The following is a 24852-nucleotide window of genomic DNA, read 5'->3' on the forward strand; positions in this document are numbered from 1 at the left end:
CTCGCTACTGCAAATCCTTTGAATTTATTCATCAATGTATAACCTTTGATCCTGGTCATTTTGATGTGGCATATCACATCTCTAAGGAGAGAACAAAAAAATGGATGTATTTTATTTTCCATTGCAGACCTACTGTAGATGTTCCTGTATGTGTCAGTTGATTTATTTTAATTTACTTTAAATTGAATATATTCTATTTAATACTTGTGTAATTATGTGCATTTGTTCACCATTTTTTCTTTACTTTTTATATGTACTACAGTTTAGCTGTCTTATTAATTTGGCCTCCAACACACTGTGCTGCTACTTTTACTTTTTATTTTTATGTGTGTTTTCTAAACGTTTTACAGTGATGCTTTATGGCCCGTAAATTATATTCATACATTTTTCATTTGTAATTGGAAAAATTATTCTCCATATATTTTAAACTATGTTTGCCAAACATTGACATTTCTAATGTTTTATTATTTCATTATATTATTTAAAAATAAATTAAACACTGAACAAATTTGATACACTTTTCTCTATAAATTGTAACAAATTACAAAGGATTTTTTTTTAGATTATGGAATAAAGCGTTACCAACCCTTTTGATCTGAATTAAGCTCAATGAAAGTTACAAAAAGCTTGATAGATACCATGAATAAAATCAACACACTTCCACATGAGCAATTAACCAGTTTCAATTTGTGCAAACATGGTCTTTATTTAATAAATGGCCAAAAGCAAAGTGTATAAAAAACAAAATGACACACAAATGGTCACTGAGTCCAAAAGTTTTTTTTAAAGGACCAAAGATTGTACAAGTGCAAGGTAATAAAGCTTTTGTAATGATTTACATAACTGAGTTACATACGTATGTACATAATGAAAGTCATAGCCATTCCTCACAGTGGTTAAAAGTAGATGCTAAAACAGAATCCTTATCCGTAACTTGTATTTCAGATTTCGAATGTGATTAGATTCTGTCAGAGTTTATAGTTGATGTCACAAGGAATGGTGGTAGATATCTTAATAATAATATAATTTATAATATCATAATATAAATTGAAAAACTTTTCAGAATATAGTGGATAAGAAGAAAAGTTGAGATGAGAGGAATCAAAACAGAGAGAGCTTATGCCTGGAAAAAAAAAAAAAAACTAAAACAAAACAGAAAGACAATTATCCCATTTAAGCATCCCGTTTAAATTAATCCACATTTTCAACCACACTAATACTGACAGCACTCTGGAGGAATCTGAAGGGCATCCAAACCCAGGCTTGGAGTTGACCTAAGTTTGATCAGAGTAGATGTTTGTTTTTAATTCCTCCTCATCCAGTCATTATGTTCCCAGGCGCCTCTCTCTGGACCTGCGAACTTGGAGCTGCCTGACTGGCAATCTGATTGGCTGCTTGTTGAATTTTTCCATTATTTCTTTGATTCGGGACAGGTTAGTGCGTCCAATGATGAAGTTGCAGCTGGTGGCGCCCATCTCGTAGCCCACCTCGCACTTCTTACTAGTGAGGCTGTAACCTTCAGCCTTGGCTGTTACTCTGTACTCTCCCGGGTTCAGCAAGCGCCAGTAATCCCCGTCAGAAGCTGAAAAACACACAGAAAACCATTATTTATTTATGTATGTAGTGACTTCTTAGTGGGGGTGTTGCATGCTCAAACTATAGAGGTGCATGCAGTAGAGTGCATATCTCTGCCAAGTGTGTCTGCAACGAACACTGCTGTACTGTGTGATTGAATGAGCACATCCAACAATTGGCTAACCCCCCGTCTAGGCACCAATGGACTTCTTGAAACACTTCATACAAACTAAAAAATGAGCACGTGATCACACGATTCACACGTGATCTCCTGGGGAAGCAGATGTAAACCAATGCTTTGCAGTGCGGAAAAAACAAAAGCAGAGGGGCTGAATGTTTCTGGATGAGAAATGTTGTGGAGACGTGGTCAACACGGATTGTCAAGTCTTCAGGGAGAACAGAAGGTGAGATTTTAACTGTAAGTTTTAATATCTGTATCTGTAACAAATAATCTGGGCAGAACATTGGTACCAACGAAGGGCCAGGACCGCATTTGTCCTCTGATTGTCGAGAGGGATGAATCAGGAATTAAATAGGTCCAAAACTCCTGTAGTCTAAGCCCGACTGTAGCCAAACATAAGCATACGAGTAGTGAGTGAGGAGTCAGCAGGCAGTCAATGGCAGTGTAAAACAGCTCATAAAAGGTGAGAAAGATTGAGTCACCGCAATCACGAGGGTCCTTGAGCATGCAGCCATAACTGGCCACCCAAAATATTATGCCGTTTCCTGCTGCAGCGGAATGCGAGATTAGCCATGGACAGACAGACAGGTGCACACCCACACACACACACACACACACTCACACTCACACTCACACTCTTGGATGCACACACGCGACCAATGGCATGATCCTCCTGGCAGAGATAACTAATCTCTCCAGTTTGCCACACTGAACTTGGTGTAGTTACCCTTTAAATCTAATGAGAACGCTTAACCTACTTGTTATATTTAATGAATATAACAAAAAGATTGCAAATAGCTCCGTTTTAGCGCTTGTCTCTTTAAGGCTCCCTCTCAAATAAGCCCAGTCTGCTCTGATTGGCCTGTGAGAAAAATATCAGGCACCTGTTCAAAGGTAGTTCTTAAACCATGGGCTTATATTCTAATGAGCCTGTATGTGACACAGGATGGGAAGCTAAATCTGAGTGGTTTGGTAAATCACATGTTTTCTGATCTAGGCAGCCAGCAACACACTGACTGGGTTGACTTATGTCACATTTAGTGACTAAGTAAGAAGTCCAGACACAAGCACTGAAAGAGCGAGTTTTTCATGATATGTCCACTTTAAGTTAAATCACAACATGCATAACAGTTAGATTTACACATTATTAGTGGAGCAGCAGCAATATGCAAATCTTGTCCTAGAAAGCTGAATTTAAAGAGCCTGTTAAGCAGTGGCAAAAAGCAAGGCTTCATCAAAAGCCTAAAATAAAAGTTCTTTGTGTTCTACTTTTGTGAAGGGAGGTGTTCTATATTCCCACCTAGATTTTTAAAAATAGCTCTGCTTTGTCATGTTTGATTTTCTTGGTCTCTCTCTGCTTAATGCTGCCGCTTTATATAACCTGAGTGTGCTTGTGGTGTATTTTCCGCATTTGACAAACTCACAAAAAGGACAGTGTCGCTTCCTTCCGCTCATCCAAAAAAAAAACACCTGACACATCTGAACTACCAGAGACAAATTAAATATGATGGCATGTCCGTCTCTGCTGCCGATCCAAACAGTTACACGTGGACATCTGCGCTCACATTACTCACATTCGGATGGCAGAAGGGAATCTAATTGTTTCCTGAATGCTTCAATGTAAAATGCTAATGAGCTTATGAATTCTCAGTCTGTTAAAACATCTTTCAGATATGAATGTGCTGTAGCATCCAGGCTGTCTGTACTGCCTTCTCAGTGAATACAGTTGATTTATCCAGATGGGAGAACAACTGCTGTGTATTTTGAAAGGTTCATACAGTTCAAAAGCAAATTCAAAGCAGCTGAAAAGGTACAGTTTTCAAAATCATTCCTGACTGCAACTAAGAGGTTTCTGAGAGGAAACAGTGGCTTGTACTTAGTTCCAGGAAAAACAATGGCTAATGTCCTTTTCGACATTCGATTTCACGCTCAAGTACAAAACTACTTGGCTTTAAATGCTGCATTTTCAGGCATTCAGGCAGGGATTGCCTGGAGGAGGGACAATCGATAGTCAAACTCTGAGCAGGAGGCCTCGACGACACTGGCTATGACTATGAATTGAGTCAGACTCCAACCGGCTCCAGCTGCTTTTGTTTAAGCTGTTTGTTCAATGTTATACTAGAATACTAACTTACTGTAAGAGTGACTCATTCCTGATGAATAATCCGAAGAGACAGTCGAGTCAGTGCGCCCTGAGGTAGCTTCTGTTCTGCTGCTTTGATTGCAAATTCTAAGCTTACTCACACGACGACAACATTTGTTTTGCACTGGTTGCTTGCTCAAATGAACCATGAATAGCTTAAATCCCACATGAGATTCAGTTGAAATGCGATGTTGTACCTGTGCGAATATCATGGCTGATGCCCTCCACAGAGATGATGGCATTAGCTATTCCGCGGCCTTGCAGGTCCCTCACCACACCTTTGATCCCACGATGCACCTGCACATGAAAAACACGGCCCACGCAGCCATGTGTGAATCCTGTTTCAAGTTTACCCCATCAAAGTCCACTTCATAATTTAAGACAATGTATATTACATGACGTGATGACATCAATTCAACAGAGCTGTTAAGCATGCTTTAATAACTTTCCTCCTGCACTCTCATCAAGTGCGGCTGAGAATGCAGCCTTATTTTGCCTGAATTCGGAGGACAAGACTTTTGCAACCCTCAGTATCCTTGGCTTTTACTGCAAATTTCAGAAAGGGTTTAAATTTTATCACAACATTTTAATTAAATTCTCTTCAGTATGTGTAAACTATGTGACTGTTCAGGATTGAAACAACACATTTTATAAATACTTAAGTGAGAAGAATAACAGGAACAAATTGATAGGGCTGCCATATTCCTAAAATAACTGCAAAATAATATTAAAAAGCACGTGTGTGCGGCTCGGTTGCGTGCAAACAGGTTTTCTTGTGTGTATCTGTGATTTGGCTGTTTGCCTCTGTACCTGCTCCATGAAGACAAGAAGAGACTCGCGATTGTTCTCCCACTCCTCGGGCAGTTCGCTCTCATGAGGGAATTTGTCACAACCCACATACATCGAAAACTCAAAGCAGTTGGTGTGCAAATAGCTGAAATCATTCATACCTGCCAAGAAAGAGAAACAAGGCCGGCATCAATATACGGTCAGCATTTTGTCCAGTTATTGGTTAGAAGTTGTGGCGGTAATTGAGCCTTTCTTTGTTTCTCTGCCTTTGAATTCTTACACGATGCTTCAAGCTAAAACCTGGAAGCTTTGAAACAGCCAAAGGGGTTCAGTACTGAATATGCAGATGTGCTAAACAAAGCTACAGCTCAAAGGATCAGAGCTGAGCAGAGAAATCCTGCAAAACACAATGTCAGGATCAGAGAGAAAACACCCGGGCGGCTATGAACACTAACTGCCAGCCGCTGTGTGCCAGGACGCTCCGTTGATGGTGCCGTCCTCCTTGGCAAAATCTGCTGTGTGGCAGACCCTTTGGTTGGCGGTCGTCATCAGGCGGTGGGTGGACGCGTAGGAGAAGGCCAGCCAGCGGAAGACGTGGTCATCCGGAGTCGGGGTCTGCTCCCTGGCCACCCCTTGGGAGCGAGTTTTGTCGTATGGGAAGGTCACCACCAGCTCCCCTCCCTGGATGTTACCGCCCAGCACAAAGGGCATCTTCTCCATCCATGCGATCAGAGCCCGTGTCTCCACGGCAACCTACAGCGAGGACACAGGAGAGGGGAGGATAATGTAATTCATGCAATCACCTCAGCGCTGTGATTGGTAAATTAACTCCCTCACTGAAAAACAATTTCATTGCAGTGTGCTCTCAAGGGGGAGTGATAGAGCTGTTCACACGCTCCCATGCCGTGCACTGATTTCACTAATATACATTCTGAAAGAAAGTGAACACATTTATCGCAAAAAAAAAAAATGCCGCTGCTGTTTGGACTCATGAATTGAACCAGCCCTCCTACCCGCCGGTTGGTTATATCACAGCTTGCTGAGCACGAATGGGGATCCGAGCTCTGCACCTGCAGAAGCTATTCTGGAGGTTTCGCGTGACTCACTCGTGGCTCTCAGTAACGTCAGAGCTCTAGTGAGGATGAGCTTTTCAAAGATCGCTGGGTCTATTTCAGCTCACCGCCTCTTCGTCACAAGTAGCTGATGCATCTGCATCTCCCAAAATAGACAGCGCTGGTTTTATCCTTTTCAAGACGCAGATGGTCTTTACGGTGGGATTAGTTTGTTAAACTGAAGGAATTTGTAGGACAAGAGCGTCGAGTCATAATGTGTTCCCTTTTTGTGAAGTCACTGGAAACTGAATAGCAATCACATTATTAAAGATGTAGCCTGCAGATTTCGGACACAAATATGTCATTTCTGTTTGAAATCAGAAAATTGCATGCCTTCCCCTGTAGGAATGCTGAAATATACACATTGAATCGCACTCACTGAGGCGTTTTTGGACAAGTACCACTCTGGGATGGGCACATGGTGGTTGAACATTTTGCGAGGGATCCACTTCTTGGCCTCGCCTTCCCACAGTATGGAGTTGAGATCGGGGAAGTTGTGGTGAATGTCTATTCCATCATTGCTCCATCGACCCAGAGACCAACCACTGAGCTCTGAACCCTGGGCAAAAGAACACGGGAAACAAACAAAATGTGGGGGAAAGTCAGAGGAAATTATAGTTATTCGTGGTAACAACTGCTGTATAATCGATGGAGCCCTGTAACATGGTTCAGAAGGCTTGCTGGGAAGTGTGGAGTTATCACCACACTTTGCCTCTCTGCCATCACAGCTCATCCAAAAAAAGCTGCTAAACTGCATAGAGATGCCGAGTGGGGTTTATTCTGAGTGACTGCTGCAGGACGTTTACATTAGAAAGAATCAATGTAAATTTAAAAATAGCTTAATGAAGATGTATCCATCGCATTAGCCATAATAACATGTGATTATTTTATTATTTTTATATAATATAGTATTTTACAGAAAAACAGGCAGCTCATGTCCACTTATGTTCACTTATATTATACGTGCATTGTTCATCAGGGCATTTTATATGTTCCACCAGACCATTCAAACCAATTTTCCGGCACGCACCACATGTGCTCTTATCAGGTGAAGACTTGCCGACAGATATGGTGCTGTGTTCACCAGAGGCCAGCGCGTGATGTGAGGTCACTAATGGCCGTCTTGCAGACCTACCACTTCAAAGGCTTTCTCGTACCCGTCGGGGTTGATGGATGGCAACAGATGGATTCTGGTCTCTTCCACCAGGTGTCGTATCCGCTGGTTGCCGGACAGATACTCCAGGCACATGAACTGCATCAGCAGGAGGAGCAGCTCTCGTCCCAGCACCTCGTTACCATGGGAACCTGCTGTGTAACGAAACTCCGGTTCACCTGGTCAACAGGTTCAACCGAAGAAAGAGATCGGGGGGAAGAAAGAGGGGGGTTATGTATACGCCATCACTGCAACTACACGTACACGAGACAGAGGAAAACACTCGATGTCTCGGATGTTGTTATTTTTATCACCTCCAGGAGAATCATGCGATCGCTCGCATGTGTGAGTGTGTGCGTTCGTGAGTGAGCGTGCACCTCTGTGTCCGTCCGAGGCTAATCTCGCTCACCCTTTCTCAAAACATGTACCTATGGGAAAAACAGTTTGCCCACTTTTGTTGTTTTGGACAGTGTTTTTGGCTGTCTGTTATCAGCTAACAGAACTACACCCACAGCTGACTGCATCGCTGCCGCCCTGCGACCAGCCGCACAGTTATTCGGTGCCTTTCTATTGGACATCGACCTTGCTTTTACGCACATATTGTGGAAAAAATTGACTTGAAGCCCTAAAACTTCAAGTGATGGTTTCACCTGTGAGACGGAGCTGAGACGCACGCCGGCTCAAAACCTTTGCCGTCATCTGCATGGATTAAAATGAGACTGTATCTGTTGTGTGAGACGTGCGAGTGAAAAACACATCTGATACACTTGCACTGTACACCACTGAGTACATCTTTCTAACTGTACATTAAATCAAATCCTGTTGCATTAGAACGTCTGTTGTCTTAAATATACTCACCAACTTCATGTTCTCCTGGGTTGTCAGAAATCTCTATGGCATACAGCTTGAGGCCGCTGTAGCTCTTTCCTATGTTATAGATCCGGGTGATGTTGGGACACATTTCATTGACCACCTTCATAAGCTGCAGAAGGTAAAAAATGAAGCATCAGCTCTTGTTAAATAATACAAATCGAGTTTTTGGATTCAACTGTTGGACACTTAGTAAGGAATATTTAATGTTATAGAGACACTTAAAGCTTGAAACTGTGTTTTCAGTGGCTATAGGAACATTTTGCTGCTAATACTTTTCTTTTCCCTATGTAAAACCATGGATATAGGACTTGTAGCTACAAAAACCTATTCTCTTAAGGAGCCAATTACTATGAGCAAAGGAGTCCTGCATGAACGTACAATTTTAATAATACATTTTAAAGAGCAATACCTAAAACTTGATGCCAAGTGTACTGCTACTTTAAATAATGGGAGCTTGTTATTGGAAATTTCAAAAATAATATCGCCAATGCAGTGTCACAGACTTAATTTATAACACTGGCGAAGGAAGAAAAAGCAGTCGAGGTAATTAGGAAGACAGGCTTGTGGAGGAGCTGATTAAAATGGCATCAACTAATCATTTACCCATGTGGGCATGAGTGGAGGCACAGATAAGAAGTGCAGCAGGAAAAAGACTAACAAGCTGTTCAGAAATGTGTGTTTACTTGCTCTTCCAGCTGCTGCAGAAGTCATTAACCAGTAAGGACTGATGGGGTTTTAATTAAGTGGTTGGATTTTGACTTTTCCAACCAATCATTGAACAAACATCTGGTTTTGTTCATAAAACAAAGCACTACAAGTCAGCAGTGATGTTCTTGTTACTGGTTCAATAAAGCACAGCATTCCCTTGATGAATTTACCTGATTTGTATTTTTCAGGATCAATGTATAAAGCATACTGTCTCGGGACATTTCTACATACACTACTACCTTCACTTCATTCACAAGTGCATTTTTAAGCTTGCATACAGCCCATGGATTTACTATATAAAAGTGATGAATTACAGCCAATATATATCATTAAAGCCACTTACAGCGAGCAGAAAGCTGACAGAACTGAATATGTAACATAAGCGTTGAGGGCGGCCTAGGGTCTGATGCACGATCATTGGTGTTATGCCAAGGAATATAACTCTGGATTGCGCTATTAGTGTATTATGCAACTTTTAGGACAGAGGTTTGTTCAAGTTTTGCACTGGGAAATTTATTTACCGGAAAAAACAGATCCTCTTATTTACGGACGTCTCTTACATTCATGGCCACAGACTCTTTGGTGTTTTCAGATTGTGCTGCGCTCGCCGCAGGGTTGAGCACACATTGAGGCGCACTGCACCCAAAGTTCAATAGCGAGAGGCGAGAGGCAGCAAAGAGTCGTAGTGCCGCTGCTCAGGCCATTGGAAATAATGGGCGTCAGAGTGCAGTGGTGCCGTCGTCGTGTTCTGTGTGAAAGACTCGTTAGTTGTGAGCCACTGGCTCAGCCGTCGTTATGTTGAGAGCCATTGAGATATGCAAAAGATATGCTCTGAATTCAAATGTAGCACCTTTAAACTAATGTTGCCATTAAAGAGACATTTCTTGGCCGGGATGTGCCAGGGTAATGACAAGATAATACACTATCTTCCTCTTTGAAGAAAATGGAAAATGTTCTTTCTTTCCACCTGTAACAGCCATTCTGTTAGTTTTGTTTTTGTACAACCCCCCACCACTTAGGGGCCTAGTGCCGGTGTGAATTAGGGCAAAGGTATTATAATCAGTGGGGTCATTGGATACAGGTGTTTTGACCATGCAACAGTTAATGAAGAGAATATGATTTCTTTAGTATATGTGGAGGAAATGGTTTTAGACAGAGAAAGTGGTTGTCCTCTGTTTATGTTCCTTAAATAAAATACATATGTTGGAAACTGGATTTCGATATTTGGCACGTGTCTAAACAAACAATCAGCAACCGTGGTGACTTTTTTGAGAAGCAACGGTCACTACACCACCTATTTTATGAAGTCTTAAACTATATCCCCGCTCTGACAATACCCCAAGGCTACTACAGTAACATTCAGTCGTGATCTAAGAAAAGGACAGTCCTTAAGCAATATAAGATATATTTTCGCTTCTCTCATGGGGCATGTACTTTATATGAGAAGCCAGCCACTATGGGCTATTTCCACTTTGAGGTTCTGGCACATAACTATTCAAACTGCTGTGGATCAGGGGGAGATATGGTACCAGGCACCTGCATGGAGAAAAGGAATGTCAAGCGTGAAAAGGCTTTAGGAGTTTTAAAAATAGTCCTTTTCATTGTAAGGGTCTACTGCGGCTGGACACCCTGTGTGACACACATTAGCCTCAAAGAAAGAAAGACATTCAATTAGTTTCAGACTGTCACACCAGAACAAAAGAAGCTTTACAGTGAACCATACGTTCAGAGCATTGATTGGAGTAAGTCTAATTGTGGGTCATAACAGCAGTTTGGGACACTTGTAGTCAACATTACAGACGATTGCGTTACACGGCAACCACTCAGTCATAGTGTAAGAAGTGACAACTACAGCTGTCCCCCTTCTCAGTACGAACAGGCTACTGTTCATGACAACTATATGAATAAGTAATGATGCAAGCCAGGAGATGCTTAATGCATTTTCATGTGGCTGGCAGTGCTCACTTCATTTGTTACAGTTGCACACTTTGTTCTTGCAAAGGACACCAGTTGTCTGGTGTTGGCTCGCAGTTACACAAGACATTTTATTGCTCCACGCTCTGGTGTCTTTGAATAAGCAGGCGGCTTATATCTGTTGTTTTCTGTTCACTGTGACTCACCTGCCTCATTTCTTTGTAGCTGTGGTGTCTGAAGTCCAAGTCGTCTGTTGTAATGACTTCATTGCGCCTGTGGTAATAATTATTGGGATCTGTGGGGAGTCAGAAAACACATAAAGGAGGTGGATGAGTTATTTTTATTTGCAAAGGAAAGGAATGATCAATGGTGTTAGGTTCTGTTGAAACTATAACTGTTGAGCACCTGCTGTCTTTCCTCCACTTTAGGTTCAGTCCAGCCAAATTACAAATCTCTCTTACCTCCAGTGGTATACAGCCATGCAGAAAGGTTTAGCATATTGTGCCAGGGGTTTTTAAGATTACCTGCCGCCACATCGACACAAAGGAAGTTAAATTGTTTTAATTTGTAATGATCCCGGCACATTAATATCTCAACAGCAACCTGTCTTTCCAGAAACAATGTCCCAGTTACCGTGAACAATCTCAGTCGACCTCGCTGTTTGGGAACAATTGTTTCAGTAGAAAATGTTCCTGTGAAAATCCTCTCAAAATGTCAGCACATATGGCAAGATACCAGTAGAGGGAAGTGGGCCAGGTTTGTGTTTTGGGTGAACTGTCCCTTTAACCAAATAACTAATGGAGATCTAAGTCAATTAAAAAAACTTTTTAAAACTTTGGACTTTAACACAGGTGCTTTGCTTCCCATTTCCTACTGGGAGTCAACATGGTCAGGGTTAGGTCAGGGTTAGCCAGGTTTAACCATGACTGCAGTCTTTCCCTTACAGAAACCAAGTGTCCATTATACATGTTTTCCATTACTGTCGTCTGACTGGAATCTGGTTGCTTTGACGAGAGCGTATTAATTGTATGTTTTGTATGTTAATAAATTATAATAATCGTCCAAATCCCTGTTGATTATATATTGTATATTAACTTTAAAGCGTGTGAATGCTGATTGTAATCTTTCCTACTCAAGACAAAAGCCAGATGTGACCTGGTGTTAGTGCGATTTTTGTCCATTAGGAAAGAAGCTTTATTGTATGTTGACAAAGGTCCCTTACCCTTAAACAAGTAGTAATTTTAACCAAAACCATGATCTTTGTCTAACCCTAACCAATTGGTGTTTGTGCCAAGACCTAACCAAACCATAATCATTGCACTGGTAGATCAGAAAACGGTTTTATTTTATGAAACAGTAATGCCGGCCATATCAATAGTGGCACCAGATCAGAATCCGCTTATATGTGTCGTTCTGAGAGCGTGAATGCTGTATTTTGTAGTTCTGTCTCTCTGAAGTCCCAAATCTTGTATCATCCGGACTTTTTACCCTCCAGTGGCAGGAATTATTAATGTGTCCGCTTTGTCCATACAAACCCGTCACCTGGCATAGGACAGCCAAGGATCTCCACTCTCATACAGACACTGCCGCTGTGAAACCAAGATCGAGGGTTGACTCGGATGTATCGGCCGACCACTGGCGCTGGGAAGATGTTCCGAACCGGGATTTCCTTTTCCCTGTTGCCAATGAAGATCTACTGAGGCAAACACATTTCTCCAGATGGTGAATAAAGAACAGGATTTTCTATCTTTTTGGTAAAGTGAACCTCATTGATTTTAGCTAGCTTCATTCTATTTATTTGTGTGCCTTTTGATCAACAGCTTGAAATAAGCCAAATCTAACCTACAATGTTTTTTATTGTACATGACTAGATGTTAAAAGACAACCTAAAAAAATAAAATAAAATAAATTAGTCACCATCTATAAAGGAAATGACACTTTTTGGAAATTATATGAATAACCTGCACAGTGAAAAAAAGTTTTTTTTTAAATGTTTCCATGCTTTGGTAAAAATAACTAAAGCAAACACACATTCATGCACCTGTAGAACATGATTAAACCTTGATACCACTGGGACTTTCTTGATAATTTTATCACCCTCCGTTATAGTTCTTCTCTGCACCTTTTGGCATTTTGCAAGACAAACAGTGCAGCTGGCATTTGACATAAAAGGTGTGCGAGTGGGTGAGCGTGGAGCTTGTCGACTAAATTACTGCAAGGGCCTTATCTCCCACATCTATGACATCACCAGCCAAGGGGGTGTACAGTTACACCCAAATTTCATTAGCTGGGACTTGAACCACAGTAGGGAGCAGCGTGGATATGATTTTCCTCAAAAATATAATCTGATTTGCATGTTCATTGATAATAGGATTATTAATACTGTTGTTAGTTTACTGGCTGAATTGCTGCTTTACTTTTTTTTTTTACAATAAATGCCCGTATTTGGTTTCCATCTATTGAATTACACGAAGTGCCGAGACGTAACTCTGACGATGAGCCAGGATGAGGTTCCCATCTGCTTGAGGATCATCAGCATTTACTACTGCCTTCAAGCTCATTAAGCTTGGAAATAAGCAGAGATCTAAATCTTCCTCTGTAATTGCTCTCAGGCAAGAATCATTTTTTCTATCATGTTCCAGTCAACAAAGGACACACGAAACGAGACTCCTTATGAAGCTAGTCTACGCGGAGAACGAGTAATAATGCTGGAGCAGTTTTCTATGTCATGATTGTGACTTACCGAGTCCTCTGAGCCGTTCTTTAGTGTTATCCAGGTGTGACTGTCGTTGCTCACCATGGCCTTGTACGAGGTCACCCAATCGCTCCTGAGTGAGGAAGAGTAGAAATATCCTATCAGGCTGAATTCAATGCAAATGAGGGGACTGTGAGGAAGTCGCTCAGCACATGTCCAGACACGCTCAATTCTCTCAGGGTGAAAGTCTGTTTAAAAATAGCACAATTGGAAAAGAGGTCGACGAAATTGTCGCTTGAGGCTTTTATCGCTTATAGTTTATGGAATGTGAGCGAAAGGAAAGTTTGTCATGTAGATGATCTTCATTTTAACTGGGTCGAGTTTTGGTTCTGAATTCCTGATGCTGTTCTGAATTCAAACTAGCATTAATGTATCCCTACATTTAAAAATGTCCGTTAATGTTAAATGAATGGCTTGACATTTTTGTGAATAGCACTTACTTGTTGCCAAGAGTTGCAGATGAAACTATACCAGCTGCCTGTTAGCCTAGCTTAGCACAAACACTGGAAGCAAGGGGAAACAGCTAGCCTGGCTTTGTCCAAATAATAATAATAAAAAACCTACCAGCACCTCTAAAGCTTTTTTTTTTTCTGCCGGATCCATTGACCTCACGATGAGGACGAGACATCAATATCATCTAACTCTAGTTAGATGAAAGAAAAGTGCACTATTTTCCAAAATTCGGACTGAATTCTTTTAGTACCAATTTATGCCTTCAAGTTCGGTTATCAAATTTGTAGTGACGATGAGGTTGAAGTGCATAAAAAAAAAATGTAGATAGATACACTAAGTTACTAAACACACCATAGATTACTTTGCATGTTTTAGCCAATTTGCTAAAATCAATGCATACTTCACATAACAGCTGTCCATTCTGAAAACCATGTTAGTGTGTTTTAGCCATTTTAGACTATTTCCCCTACCTTTCCAGGCATCCATTGGCTTCCATCAATTTCTGTACAGTACGAAAATCTATTGGTCCACTCTTCTTTGAGACATACCCAGTGTGCGCAGTATGCAGGTTGACAGTGACTCCCGTGCTTCTAGATAAAGACATCAGTGCTGAGCTGGTCCAGCTTGGTAAGAATTCCCAGTTCTGCTAATTAAGCACTGTTACAGACAGAACCGCAGACAGTTACATGCCCTACAGAGCTAATTGCGGGGGGAAATTCTGTCTGAAGCTGGTGTGCTATGGCCTTGAAGGAAAATTACAAACACAGGCTGATAAACTATCTCCCCACTCTCTAACTACACAGCAGTTTCCAAAAGTCTGTGCTCACCCTTTCCAATTAAGAAGCACAAAGGCCAACAGTTGTCAAATGTTATTACAGAGCAAAGTCAGAGTACAGTAAGTAGATGGTAGGGAAAAATGTGCACAGAAGCAGTTGTTGGTTTTCTTGGTGAATATAGGGCACTGGTTAAATGCAAATACTTTAGTTTATCACTTTATTGTTGCCAATTCCTTTCATTAAAAGGTTTTACCAAGAGTGGTGCCGCTTTCTAAGAAGGCATACCTATTTAAAAATGCTACCCCAAAGCCATTAACAAAATACAATTCAGGCCACAAGCCTCTACAATGAGGGACACGTTTTCTGTATTGTTCCCCAACACTACACTATACAATTAAACAAGATATTCCATATTTTCACTTTGCCTTATAAACAGTACTAAAATAACACACACTCTGGTACAGTAATTGAAGCCATGGGGATGCGTAGTCGGGTTGTAATTTTAGAATAAATGTTTTTTTGAATGTTTGCATACTCAAACTGAGACCAGGCAGATTAATGTTCTGATGAGTTGAGGCAGCGGGAGGTGAGATTATACCCATCGCTTTGTATAAATTGCCATTGAGACTGGATGGTACTATAGTTCATATCTTAATGAGCTTCACAGACACCGTGGGCAGCGCACAGCAGACTCATCTCATGTCTGTAAACACTTACTGTAAATATGATTAAAATGTATAGTTTAAAATGTGATCCCTACTTGTTGTATCGCTCTTTTTTCCCGGTCATTCGCAGTGTGGTGAACAAGCTCAAGGTGCAGAAAAATCTTTTTTCTCCTGTGTTATTTTTACAATGTAGTGACCTTTTCGCAGAGATGAAAGACTGAGGCTGTACTCAAATCAATCAAACTCATAAATCCTTAATCCCACAGTGAGGGGATCAGAAAAGACTTGTGAAAAGGGCAAACACCAGTGAAGGTTCAGCGCCATGTGGACAAAATCTTAAAGCTTGTTTTGTTTATATTTGCAAAGTCAAATTTTCCAGTTGGGTTTACAGAAAAATCCAAGAGTCATTTAGAGTTATGGAACAATTGTTGCTGTCTGTCTACTTCCAGTTTTATTTTGGAACTTGTACCATCTGTAATTAGATTTTTGGTCCTTCACTGTGTTTAGAGTTATATTAGCCGTGCAAGCCACATGGAATCACTTTGGTTTAGACCAACATTATCTCAACAGCTATTGAATGGATTGGCATGACATTTTGTTCAGACATTATTGGACCACAGATGAAGAACCCTAATGGCTTTGGTGATCCCCTAATGTTTCCTCCAATGCGACCCTCTAGAGTGATTTGTGCTTTTGAGTGAAAAGTTTATTGGATGGATTGCCATCAAAATTTGGTACGAAAATTCAAGTCCCATTGGTGTCAACTGTACTTTGTGTTTGGTGGAAATAACCAATTGTTAGCATGCTAAAATGCTACAGTAAGATGATGAACATGGTGAACAGTATATATTTTTTAACGTTGGCATGTTAGCATCGTCATTGTGACCATTTTAGCATGCTGACGTCAGCATTTATCTCAGGCCTCACAGAGCTGCTAGCTGTTTTTGTATAAACTTCATGATGCCAACCTGTGCTTAGAATGGACTGCTGATCTCAGATCAGTGATGTCGCAATGCAGATTATTAAAGCAACATGTTTTTATGCATATAATACATATTTCTTCATCTTTTCCTCATATTTAATCTTTCTTTTCTTTGATCCTTCTCTTACATGGACAATAGGGATCTATATTAAATGTGCTGGATTATCATGCTATGTGAGAGGTTTCCTTTCTGTATATACAAAAATGAATGTCCTCTCGTGGTTTTAAACAACATTCAAACAGACATCACCAGATATCACCAGGATTTAAGGCAATTTAGAGAACTGGCATAATACCCATCCCTCACAAAATATCGTTAGCTTGGACGAGAAAATCCTCATCCTCGACCATCTGCAACTCTCCATGCATGTCTGCTTGGTTCCTACTCACGACCACAGGGAACTTCTGCCTTGTGTGATGACCCCTGTGAACTTTGTCAGCCTCCTGGCGTCCACCTCGAACCACTGCAGCGGGTCATCTCTCCCGGCGCACCAGGCCCCATCATAGAGGTCATCTTCATAAAGGCCAGCCTGCAGGCCAGAAACAGCCGTGTAGGGCAGAATTTTATTCCAGATGTACATGTGGAAACACAAACACACAGTCCATGTTGGGTGCAACAGGCAAGGCAGGATCATACCTAATTGGAGGGAACAAAGGCAAAACAAAGCCAACGAAGTTTAGTCATGGGAATGAACACAGGACACATCTGTGAGTGTTGATGGATGGAACGTAAGGACACATTTTCTTGACGGTTCAACGGCTGAAAATGTTAAACTAATAATGAATATAATGCTGCTCTCTCCATGAAGCCTGTAATGTATCAGTGGACACTGTGTGATGTGTGAACAGTCGCTCACAGGCTGTGTGGGTGCTGACAGGTCACATTGATCATCTTTTCCATCCAAAAGTTAACATTGTGGCATACTGCACTGTACATGCTGAGCGCGTACAGTATTATCACTACCTCTGTATCATGACTGTGTCTCTGTTTGAAGTAAGCCGCTCCTAATTTACAAGGAGCAGCTACTTATTCAAAGATCTGAACACAGATACATGTGACTAGACATAATGAATCAAATTGACATATTCCCACCTCAAAGAGGAGTTTAAGGTTTATTATGTAAATTAACCTTTGGAATTGGGGTGAAGTCATTAACCAGTTACAGTATGTCCATAACAAAAAGAAAATACAAAAGAAACCGAAACAATACCCGTCGTTTCATTTAAGTGCAGCTATGAGAAGTATGTTCCAGCATTAAAAAGTAAGGGTTCAGCTGCTTTTGAACCAAATTCCTAAAGCAAAAATGCACGACTAGATTTATTGCTCAATGATTTGTGAGATTTGCAAATGAATTCGTCTGCCAAGGAGGATCTGTTTTATGTCCCGTTTGTCTGTCAAATAGCAAAATATCTAAACAATATATGTTTAAACGGATTAAAAGGAAATATAGAGAATGTCTGTCTGAGCATGGAACAAGTGATTACTTCTGGTGCCAATCCAGATCCAGGTGCAGACCCAGGACATGTCATTACTTCTGAAAATCTGTCACAAATATCTTACAATTCTGTCTTGCTGCAGGATATGGATGCTTTCTTTTTACTTTCTAAATATTTCTTTTACAATTATTACAATTTGAGACATTCAGTCTAGAATTTCGATTGTTCTTGTTTTACTGTGTGTATGAATCTCCTTGACAACTTTAAATTCATGACAGAACTGTTGGTGTCTGTAATCTAAACAGACTATAGCAGCTACAAAAGTGGAAATAAAGCAAGCTCATTGGCCACAGGCCCGATGCAACAGGCAACATCTGCTTTCTGTGTTGTTTCTCCTGACACTATCTCTGCCCCTCTATGATTCCTGACCGGCCCTCACATAGATGAAGGTGCACACACACACATGCGCACACACGCCAAGCAAAAAAATCATTTTTTTGTGGATTTCCTGAAGCATAAGGCCTTGTCTTGTGTTGTCTTGTGTGGATTAAGAGCATGTGTGTGTATGTTTCATTAATTGCTTGCAGCGCAGCCTGCAGAAGATGAGGCACGCTGCACACATGTTAATACCCTGAAAGGACATCTTGCACTAACAGGAAATACCTCTTCTCTCAAATGCCAATCCTTTCTGTTAGGTTTGGGGATGTGCCCCTAGTTTGATGGCATATTACTTTCTCAGTTGATTGGCTTTTGGAGTATTAAAAATCCGTATTTTACCGAGCAAAAGCCAGTCAGCAGCCAACATCTTTCCATGGAGCTTGACTGTGAACCTGAACTGATCCTGAAATGAAAAGATGCTATCTCTGGATCATATTTCCTTCATATAGCTGCTCAGTGGGGGAAAAAATGACGCTTCCACGTTGCCTTCCAAGGAATGGTGAGATTGCTCAGAGTACAATGCGAGCCCCCTTCTGCTAGGCTTTCCCAAACTACCAACACTTTACATTCCTGTCTTACCTGAATGTTAAGACGGCCTCTGTGTGCTCCAAGGCCGTAGCGTTTCGTAGTTGAAGCATGAAGCTGAAAGTCATCAATCTTCAATGTCTCCAGTCCCATTGGAGGGCATTCTGGGTAACGAGAATGACAAATTGGCTTGCGATGGTAATGTTATGTATCACGATTTGCATTGCTCCGGGATCATTGCTTTCTGCACAGTATAGCTCCTCACCCCTTGGCTCAACAGTAATGAGCAATTTAGACTTTTGAACTGAAATGTGTGGAGCAAACAAGACAGCAGCTGAACTCTGTGTTGTGCTCTTTACAGAAAACATAATGTAGTCAGCACAACACACATTGTGAGCAATAAACAGTTTAACAGCTTGACACGCATCAATCTCAATGGATGATTAATGACTGTAAACTAGGCACATTTCCTTTTTTTTGTAATTTTCTACTGCACACCTTTCTCAGCATTTCTAACTGCACCCTGAATACATGGTTAACTTGTCAGAAGGACTCAAGCAATATCATGAATGGTAGAAAATGGGAAATTGCAATGTTCAAAGGTGTTGGCAAAAAGATATGTAATTAGATCAAAGGAAGATATTTCAATGTCAGAAAGGTTTTGGATAACTAAAAGCTATATTCTTATATTACCTGCCAACTGCATAGGTTTTTTTGTGCCAGTCCTATTAGCAGAAATTGGATAAGCTGACAGACGGGTGAAAATCATAAGAAGTTGCGATCCTTCAAGACCTTTTGCACAACATAGTTCCCTTGGAGCACTCCAGCTATTTTAAATTGCTCTTCCGACAGACAGATACAAAAAAAGAAAAGAAATGAAAGTAGCAGAGGCGGATATCTCCTGACTTTAAGTTCGTAGCGTGGGTCAAGCTCAAAGAAAATGGATCCAAAATTCCCATAAAGCAACCTAATAATGCCTTTTTCACCCTTCCTGCCTGATACAATCCACGCCCTTGGTTTAAAAGCATTCTGTTTTCTGATGTCTCCAAGCCCAAACAGAAATAACCCTGATGACATCACTATGACCTCATCAGGGTTATTGGGGTTATTTTCCAAGACCTAAGATGGTACTAGACTTTACTGTGCAGGTTTCCTCACAGTCCAAACCGAAGGATAGTAATCCAAGATGCATCGAGTCCCACAGTTCCTGTCTTTATTGGCAGTGCAGACGACGGCAATTAGCAGTCATATATATATGACTAATCATCTTGTAATCAACTCCTTGAGTATGGCAATTATCCAGTCACACCCACTGATGCCACATCAATGGGTTGGCAGGCATTCAGGCCTTTATTTTATTTCAGAAAAGTACAGTCTTCAAAAGCTGCACATCACTTAAGAATGTTTTAATTTGCTGCTGGAGAGAGTTAGCAGTTGATTTGAACAAATGCCTGTCTTTAAGTGATTGCAGGAACTGAGTCGGTGTTCACAAAATAGAGCTCTTTGTGTGAGATTGGCTCATCTTTTACGCTGCAATGAATATCAACCAGCGAGCGCCAAATGGGCAGATAAAGGTTAATGTGCGAAATCCCCAATGCCCAACAACTCTTTGGGTCACACCATGTGTTTCTGTTTGCAGATATCGACCCGGGATCACAGCGATATAATTTCAGAGGAAGAATTTCCGACTGTTTTTACATGCAGCATATGCTGCACATGTTGCTGTCATACGGCCAAGACTGCCTTCGCAAATGGACTCCCAGAGGGGTAACAGGCTCAAAGAAGACAAAACGTTCTGTGGAGTTGGGCTCTTACACGTTGTAAGCATGTGATTTTGGACATATTCTGAAGTTAAGAATATCCGGTCTTTGATCCATAAAGGAAGCTGGCTTTGCATTGTATAGCGGCCTGGTATGTCTGAGACACTGAAGACCGGCAATCACATGAACCAGGATTCAGAGAAGCCACAAAGAAGATCAGCAACCAAAATCCACACATGAGATAATTTATGTTTGGTGCATAAAGCAAACATAGCTTGAGAGCAAATTGATTCCTGCTGTAAAACTGAAGCATAAAAGTTTTTTAACAAGCCAGGGGTTAGACTAGTTAGCGTAGTATTCACAGTAACTCTATAGAGCAATAAAACACGTGTTGATCTTATGTGACCCTGCATTTTTATATTTGAAATCCTCCTGGAATCAAACCCACTCTAATACCACAGGCTTTCTGAAAGGAGCCAACATATTAGGGACATCCTGGCCCTCGAAGCAGCCCAAAAGATAAAGGTTAAAGTGCAGCTTGACTGTCAAGATGTGACAAACTGTGATATCTGACTGGAAACATCTTGTTTCAACACATTACTGTCAGACTGAGGGGAGTAAGGACTGAGCCGTCGGACCATCTGTTGAATCAAACTCTGAAAGTCCTCGCTGGTCTAAGAACCCTGTTTTTTTAATTCCCTATTATTTTGGTATGTGTGGATGAAGCAGTCGCTGAGGTTCTTCTACACCTCCAACAATGGCCGATTAATTAAACATTTGGAAGCTAAACAATTTCTAAAACTGATGCAGCTCTTGATATATAGAAAGTGCATGATTTTTACATTTTACATAAATCAGCTGGAGATGCTGAAACAGATTTGGAAAACAGATTGGTGTTGAGTCACAGTTTCAGCCGTGAAAACATGATTTTGGGAGCCCGAGCCTTCCAGATCTTGACTGTTTGCTGTTCTTTCTACCAGGCGTGTCCGCATGGAGTTCCCATTTTCCAACATGCAAGAATATCCAACTTTCTGCTCCTATTCCCAACTGCCAAATAAAAAAACGGCAGCCTTTCTGTCTCGGTATGTTCCTTAGCTTCGACATAAACACCTAAATTCACAGTTGGCCAGCACTGCCTCTCTTAACCTCTGAGAATTTTTAAATACTCATTAAGCTAGAAATATCTGACACTGTGTAAATAAGTCTAATAGCGGCAATATCACAACGTTCAGGGCTGTGGAAAGTCTGAGGTCAAAGCACATGTGCTTTGCCCTACATCACGCTGTTAGTCGAGCGAGCTTAATCTGTCATCTGACATGACAGGAAGGCTACAGGGGCATCCTGGCTTCAGTTTAGCAAATATATCGTGATCCATGGAAACCAAAACACAATGCTTCATAGGCAGAGAAGACGTCCATGCCTCTGCGGCTTGACTCCACTTCTGAGAGCAGCGTCGTATATATTGCCAGACTTTTTCTCTCTCAGGGAAAATATGCTCTCTGAAACACTCTTCCCCTTTCCAAAATATTTGTCATCTCTGAGAGAGTTTGTTTCTTTTCTCCCATCCTAACGGCTCCTGTGAAAGCGAGGATATGATCCATGCACGTTGGAGGGAAGACACATTTCTATGAGGTCATGCATTTCCCATAACAAGCGAGCGTGTCAGCGGTTGTTCACTCACCCTCTTTTATCGAGTTGTATTGACCGTCCCCTTCTGAGATGCTGTTTGGGGTTTTCTGAGCACTCTTCTTGTTCTTGTCTGCCTTTTTGTTGGCTGTTTTCACTGAGGAAGGAAGGAAATGGCATTAATGCAGGAACAGAAATAAAAGTTTTTCCATTTTTAAAAGGAGCTTGGAGAGCTCCAATCACCTTAAAAGCTGCTGATTTATTGTTGTTGACAGAGAGAGAGAGAGTGTTGACATAGAAGGAAAAAAAAAACGTTGCCTAGATTCAGTCCCACACATATGGATAGATCCAGGATTTGGGTCTCAACCAAGATACTTTTAAAACATTTAACTCTTGTGCTCCTTATATTTAATTACAGTATGTCTCACACGCACATTGGTGAAGCCGATGCTCATGAAAGATCCTTGCAGTGATTTGTATAACTTAACTTCCTCAAGGTTCAAATCAGTCATGGAAGCAGCCTGTACAAGAGGCAGGATGGAGGCAGGGAGTCATGGAGGCGTGTGCTTTTTATTTGAGTGTCAGGCTCAGGATAGGCCCCACATGATAGAAATCCTTCTCACATCTGAAAGTCTTTAGCCTCGTCTCATTCCGGGGATACTGTAGGTTGAATTCTCAGCTCCAGGCTGCATATGTTCAGCGCAACAGATATAAAAGGCTTTGAGATACGATCATTCAGATGTACAGGCAATATTCAAGGCGACTTCAGGTTAATAGTAAATGTCTTTAAAAAAATGTTTAAGTACCTTTAAGTAGTACCTTTAAGCAGTGCATTAAAATATCCAAAACTTTAGAGTTTTAAATCATTCGTGACCATTTTAAAAACAAAAACAATATACGAAATTGAGATATTGTCTTATAAGTTCACTTTTGGAATGAATGAAAATATCCACTAGTAAAGTTTTTAACTAAAAATAACAGGAGAAAATTAAGGTTTTGGAGCAATATAATAAAATCTCCAATTTAGAGATTTGGTTTGTCAGAATGTACCTTGGACCATTGAACCCACCATTCTATGCTTTCAGAACACGAAAAGGTCTCAATGTTACTCTACAGGTTGAGAAAACATTTTCATATAATGTCAAGAATTAGTTGTATTATTAAGGTGAAACAAGGCAAGATAGTTTTTTACCCAACAACAGCCTTTAACAAAATGTATCTGAAATTGAAGGTTCAAGAACCAGCAGCTCCAAAAAAGCTATAAATAAATGTGTTATAATCAATAGCGAATGTTATTTCTTTATTTCTTCATGCATGTATGTATATATTTATTATTTTGTATTTATTTATTTTGTATTAATTTATGTATTTATTTGTTTATCTTATTTTTCATTTATTCTTTTATGTTGCACTTCAGAGCAGCAGGAGGAGTTCTAAACACAGTATCGACAGTTCATCACCTTTCAAAGCTGTCATGTTAATGTTACCAAGCAGTTGAAATGAAAGCATTAATTAGTGCAGCTTTAAGTGCAGTGTCTCAATGAATCTAGTCACTTTTACTTTTCACTTCTCTTATGATGCTGTGTGATCAGATAAAAAAAGAAAACAGACAACTCTCATCAAAGGAAAACAGTGATTTCACTGATTTCATATTGCTGCTCCAGTCCCACCTGCAGCAGGTACCCCTGCGGAGACACGTGGAGCCAGATGCCTGGAACATGAGGTCACTGTCGACACAGCTGCTCCATATTATCTGCCACCAACCAACCAAAAGCCTTCACGCCTGTTGCTGTCCTCCAATCACCTGGCAGGATCTCAAACATACCTACAAACCTGCTACTGCATGTGCCAAGAGTCCCATCCAGAGTGCTTTTGGAAAAAACGTGGATATCGCATGTGTTCTGGCACCTACATGTAATGCAGCCGTGACCTCTGCCTTGGGTGAGGCTGTTGATCCTGCTGTTGTGTAGAAACGTGGCTCTGATGTGTGTGTATGAGGGGTGGGGGGTTTAGGGGGAAGACTACCTGAGGAGACCATTCTTATTGCTGTTTTTTCTCTGCACATCCATCACCATGTGAATTGAATTAAGCTGCTCCTCTGAAGTCTGGAGCGTGTTGATTGAGAAAACATACCTTTTAATAAATAAATATCAACCCTGATCTTTCAGCTTTAAAGTCAACTGGAAAGTTCAATTTCACTTTAAAAGCATCAGCTGATGCGGAAAAAAAATCCGCAGAAGCAGGTGCTATGTTTTAATGTAATTTGTGTTTTACTTTTTAGTTCCAAAGCTTATCCTTACTATTTTTATACATACAATTCTGTCATGTTTATTTCATTGAAAAAAAGTGTTAAAACTTGGCCGAAAAAGCTCAAACGGTTAGCCATACACTGTCATCTGGTGGCAACACTGACTCACAAGGTTAGTTCAAAGGTTTCATCAGAAGTTTAGTTTTCTAACATCGAGCACTGAATGGGTTCCTACGGTCAGAAGAATTACTTTACTAAAGCACTATTGCTGACTGGGTGCCCATTGGCTCTGTTCATTTTGTGATGGACTTCTAGAGAAAGAAAAAAAGTTATACTACTAAGAAAAGACAAAATTACTCAAGTTGTTCTTTTACCTGATTTTGCATCAGCAGTGGTTTTATCTGTCTGCCTGCCGCTGCCTGCCTTTCCCTTGGGCACTTTCTTGGTGGGGCTTTGGCTGGGGTGCTCATGCCTGTCAGGTGTCGAGGCCACAGGCTTCTCCAGCACTTGCACCTGGTTGTACTGCTCTCTTTTCAGCAGATCCTGCATGTAGTAGTCCTCATCCTCACCGGCAGAGCCGTGGCTGAGGTCTGCGAGCCCCACGAGGAGTCCCAGCAGAGCCAGGGGGGTTAGGAGGCCGAGGCGCTGTCTTGTCATGACCCGGGGGGGATTATCTCCAGCTGTGAGTCCCAATGCTATCTCCAGAGGAGCCTGCTGCTGCTGCGGTTCTGCGTCCCAT

At 41.0% G+C, this 24852-nt stretch overlaps 1 protein-coding gene across 1 annotated transcript; it reads right to left on the reverse strand.

The window, feature by feature from the left end:
• Positions 1-1317: 1317 nt before the first annotated feature.
• On the reverse strand, positions 1318-24852 carry cpxm2 (carboxypeptidase X (M14 family), member 2). Its single transcript, XM_076093922.1, is given in 15 exon segments — positions 1318-1582; positions 4097-4196; positions 4710-4849; positions 5144-5441; positions 6180-6359; positions 6936-7132; positions 7812-7935; positions 10655-10743; positions 11991-12141; positions 13192-13276; positions 16470-16609; positions 18534-18643; positions 21921-22022; positions 24488-24773; positions 24775-24852. Coding segments are annotated over 15 exon segments (2337 nt in total). The 3' UTR covers positions 1318-1325.

The sequence above is a fragment of the Anarhichas minor genome, unplaced genomic scaffold (genome assembly GCF_050575085.1).
Source record: "Anarhichas minor isolate MPS153535 unplaced genomic scaffold, ASM5057508v1 ptg000017l, whole genome shotgun sequence".
In the NCBI taxonomy this organism is placed as follows: domain Eukaryota; kingdom Metazoa; phylum Chordata; class Actinopteri; order Perciformes; family Anarhichadidae; genus Anarhichas; species Anarhichas minor.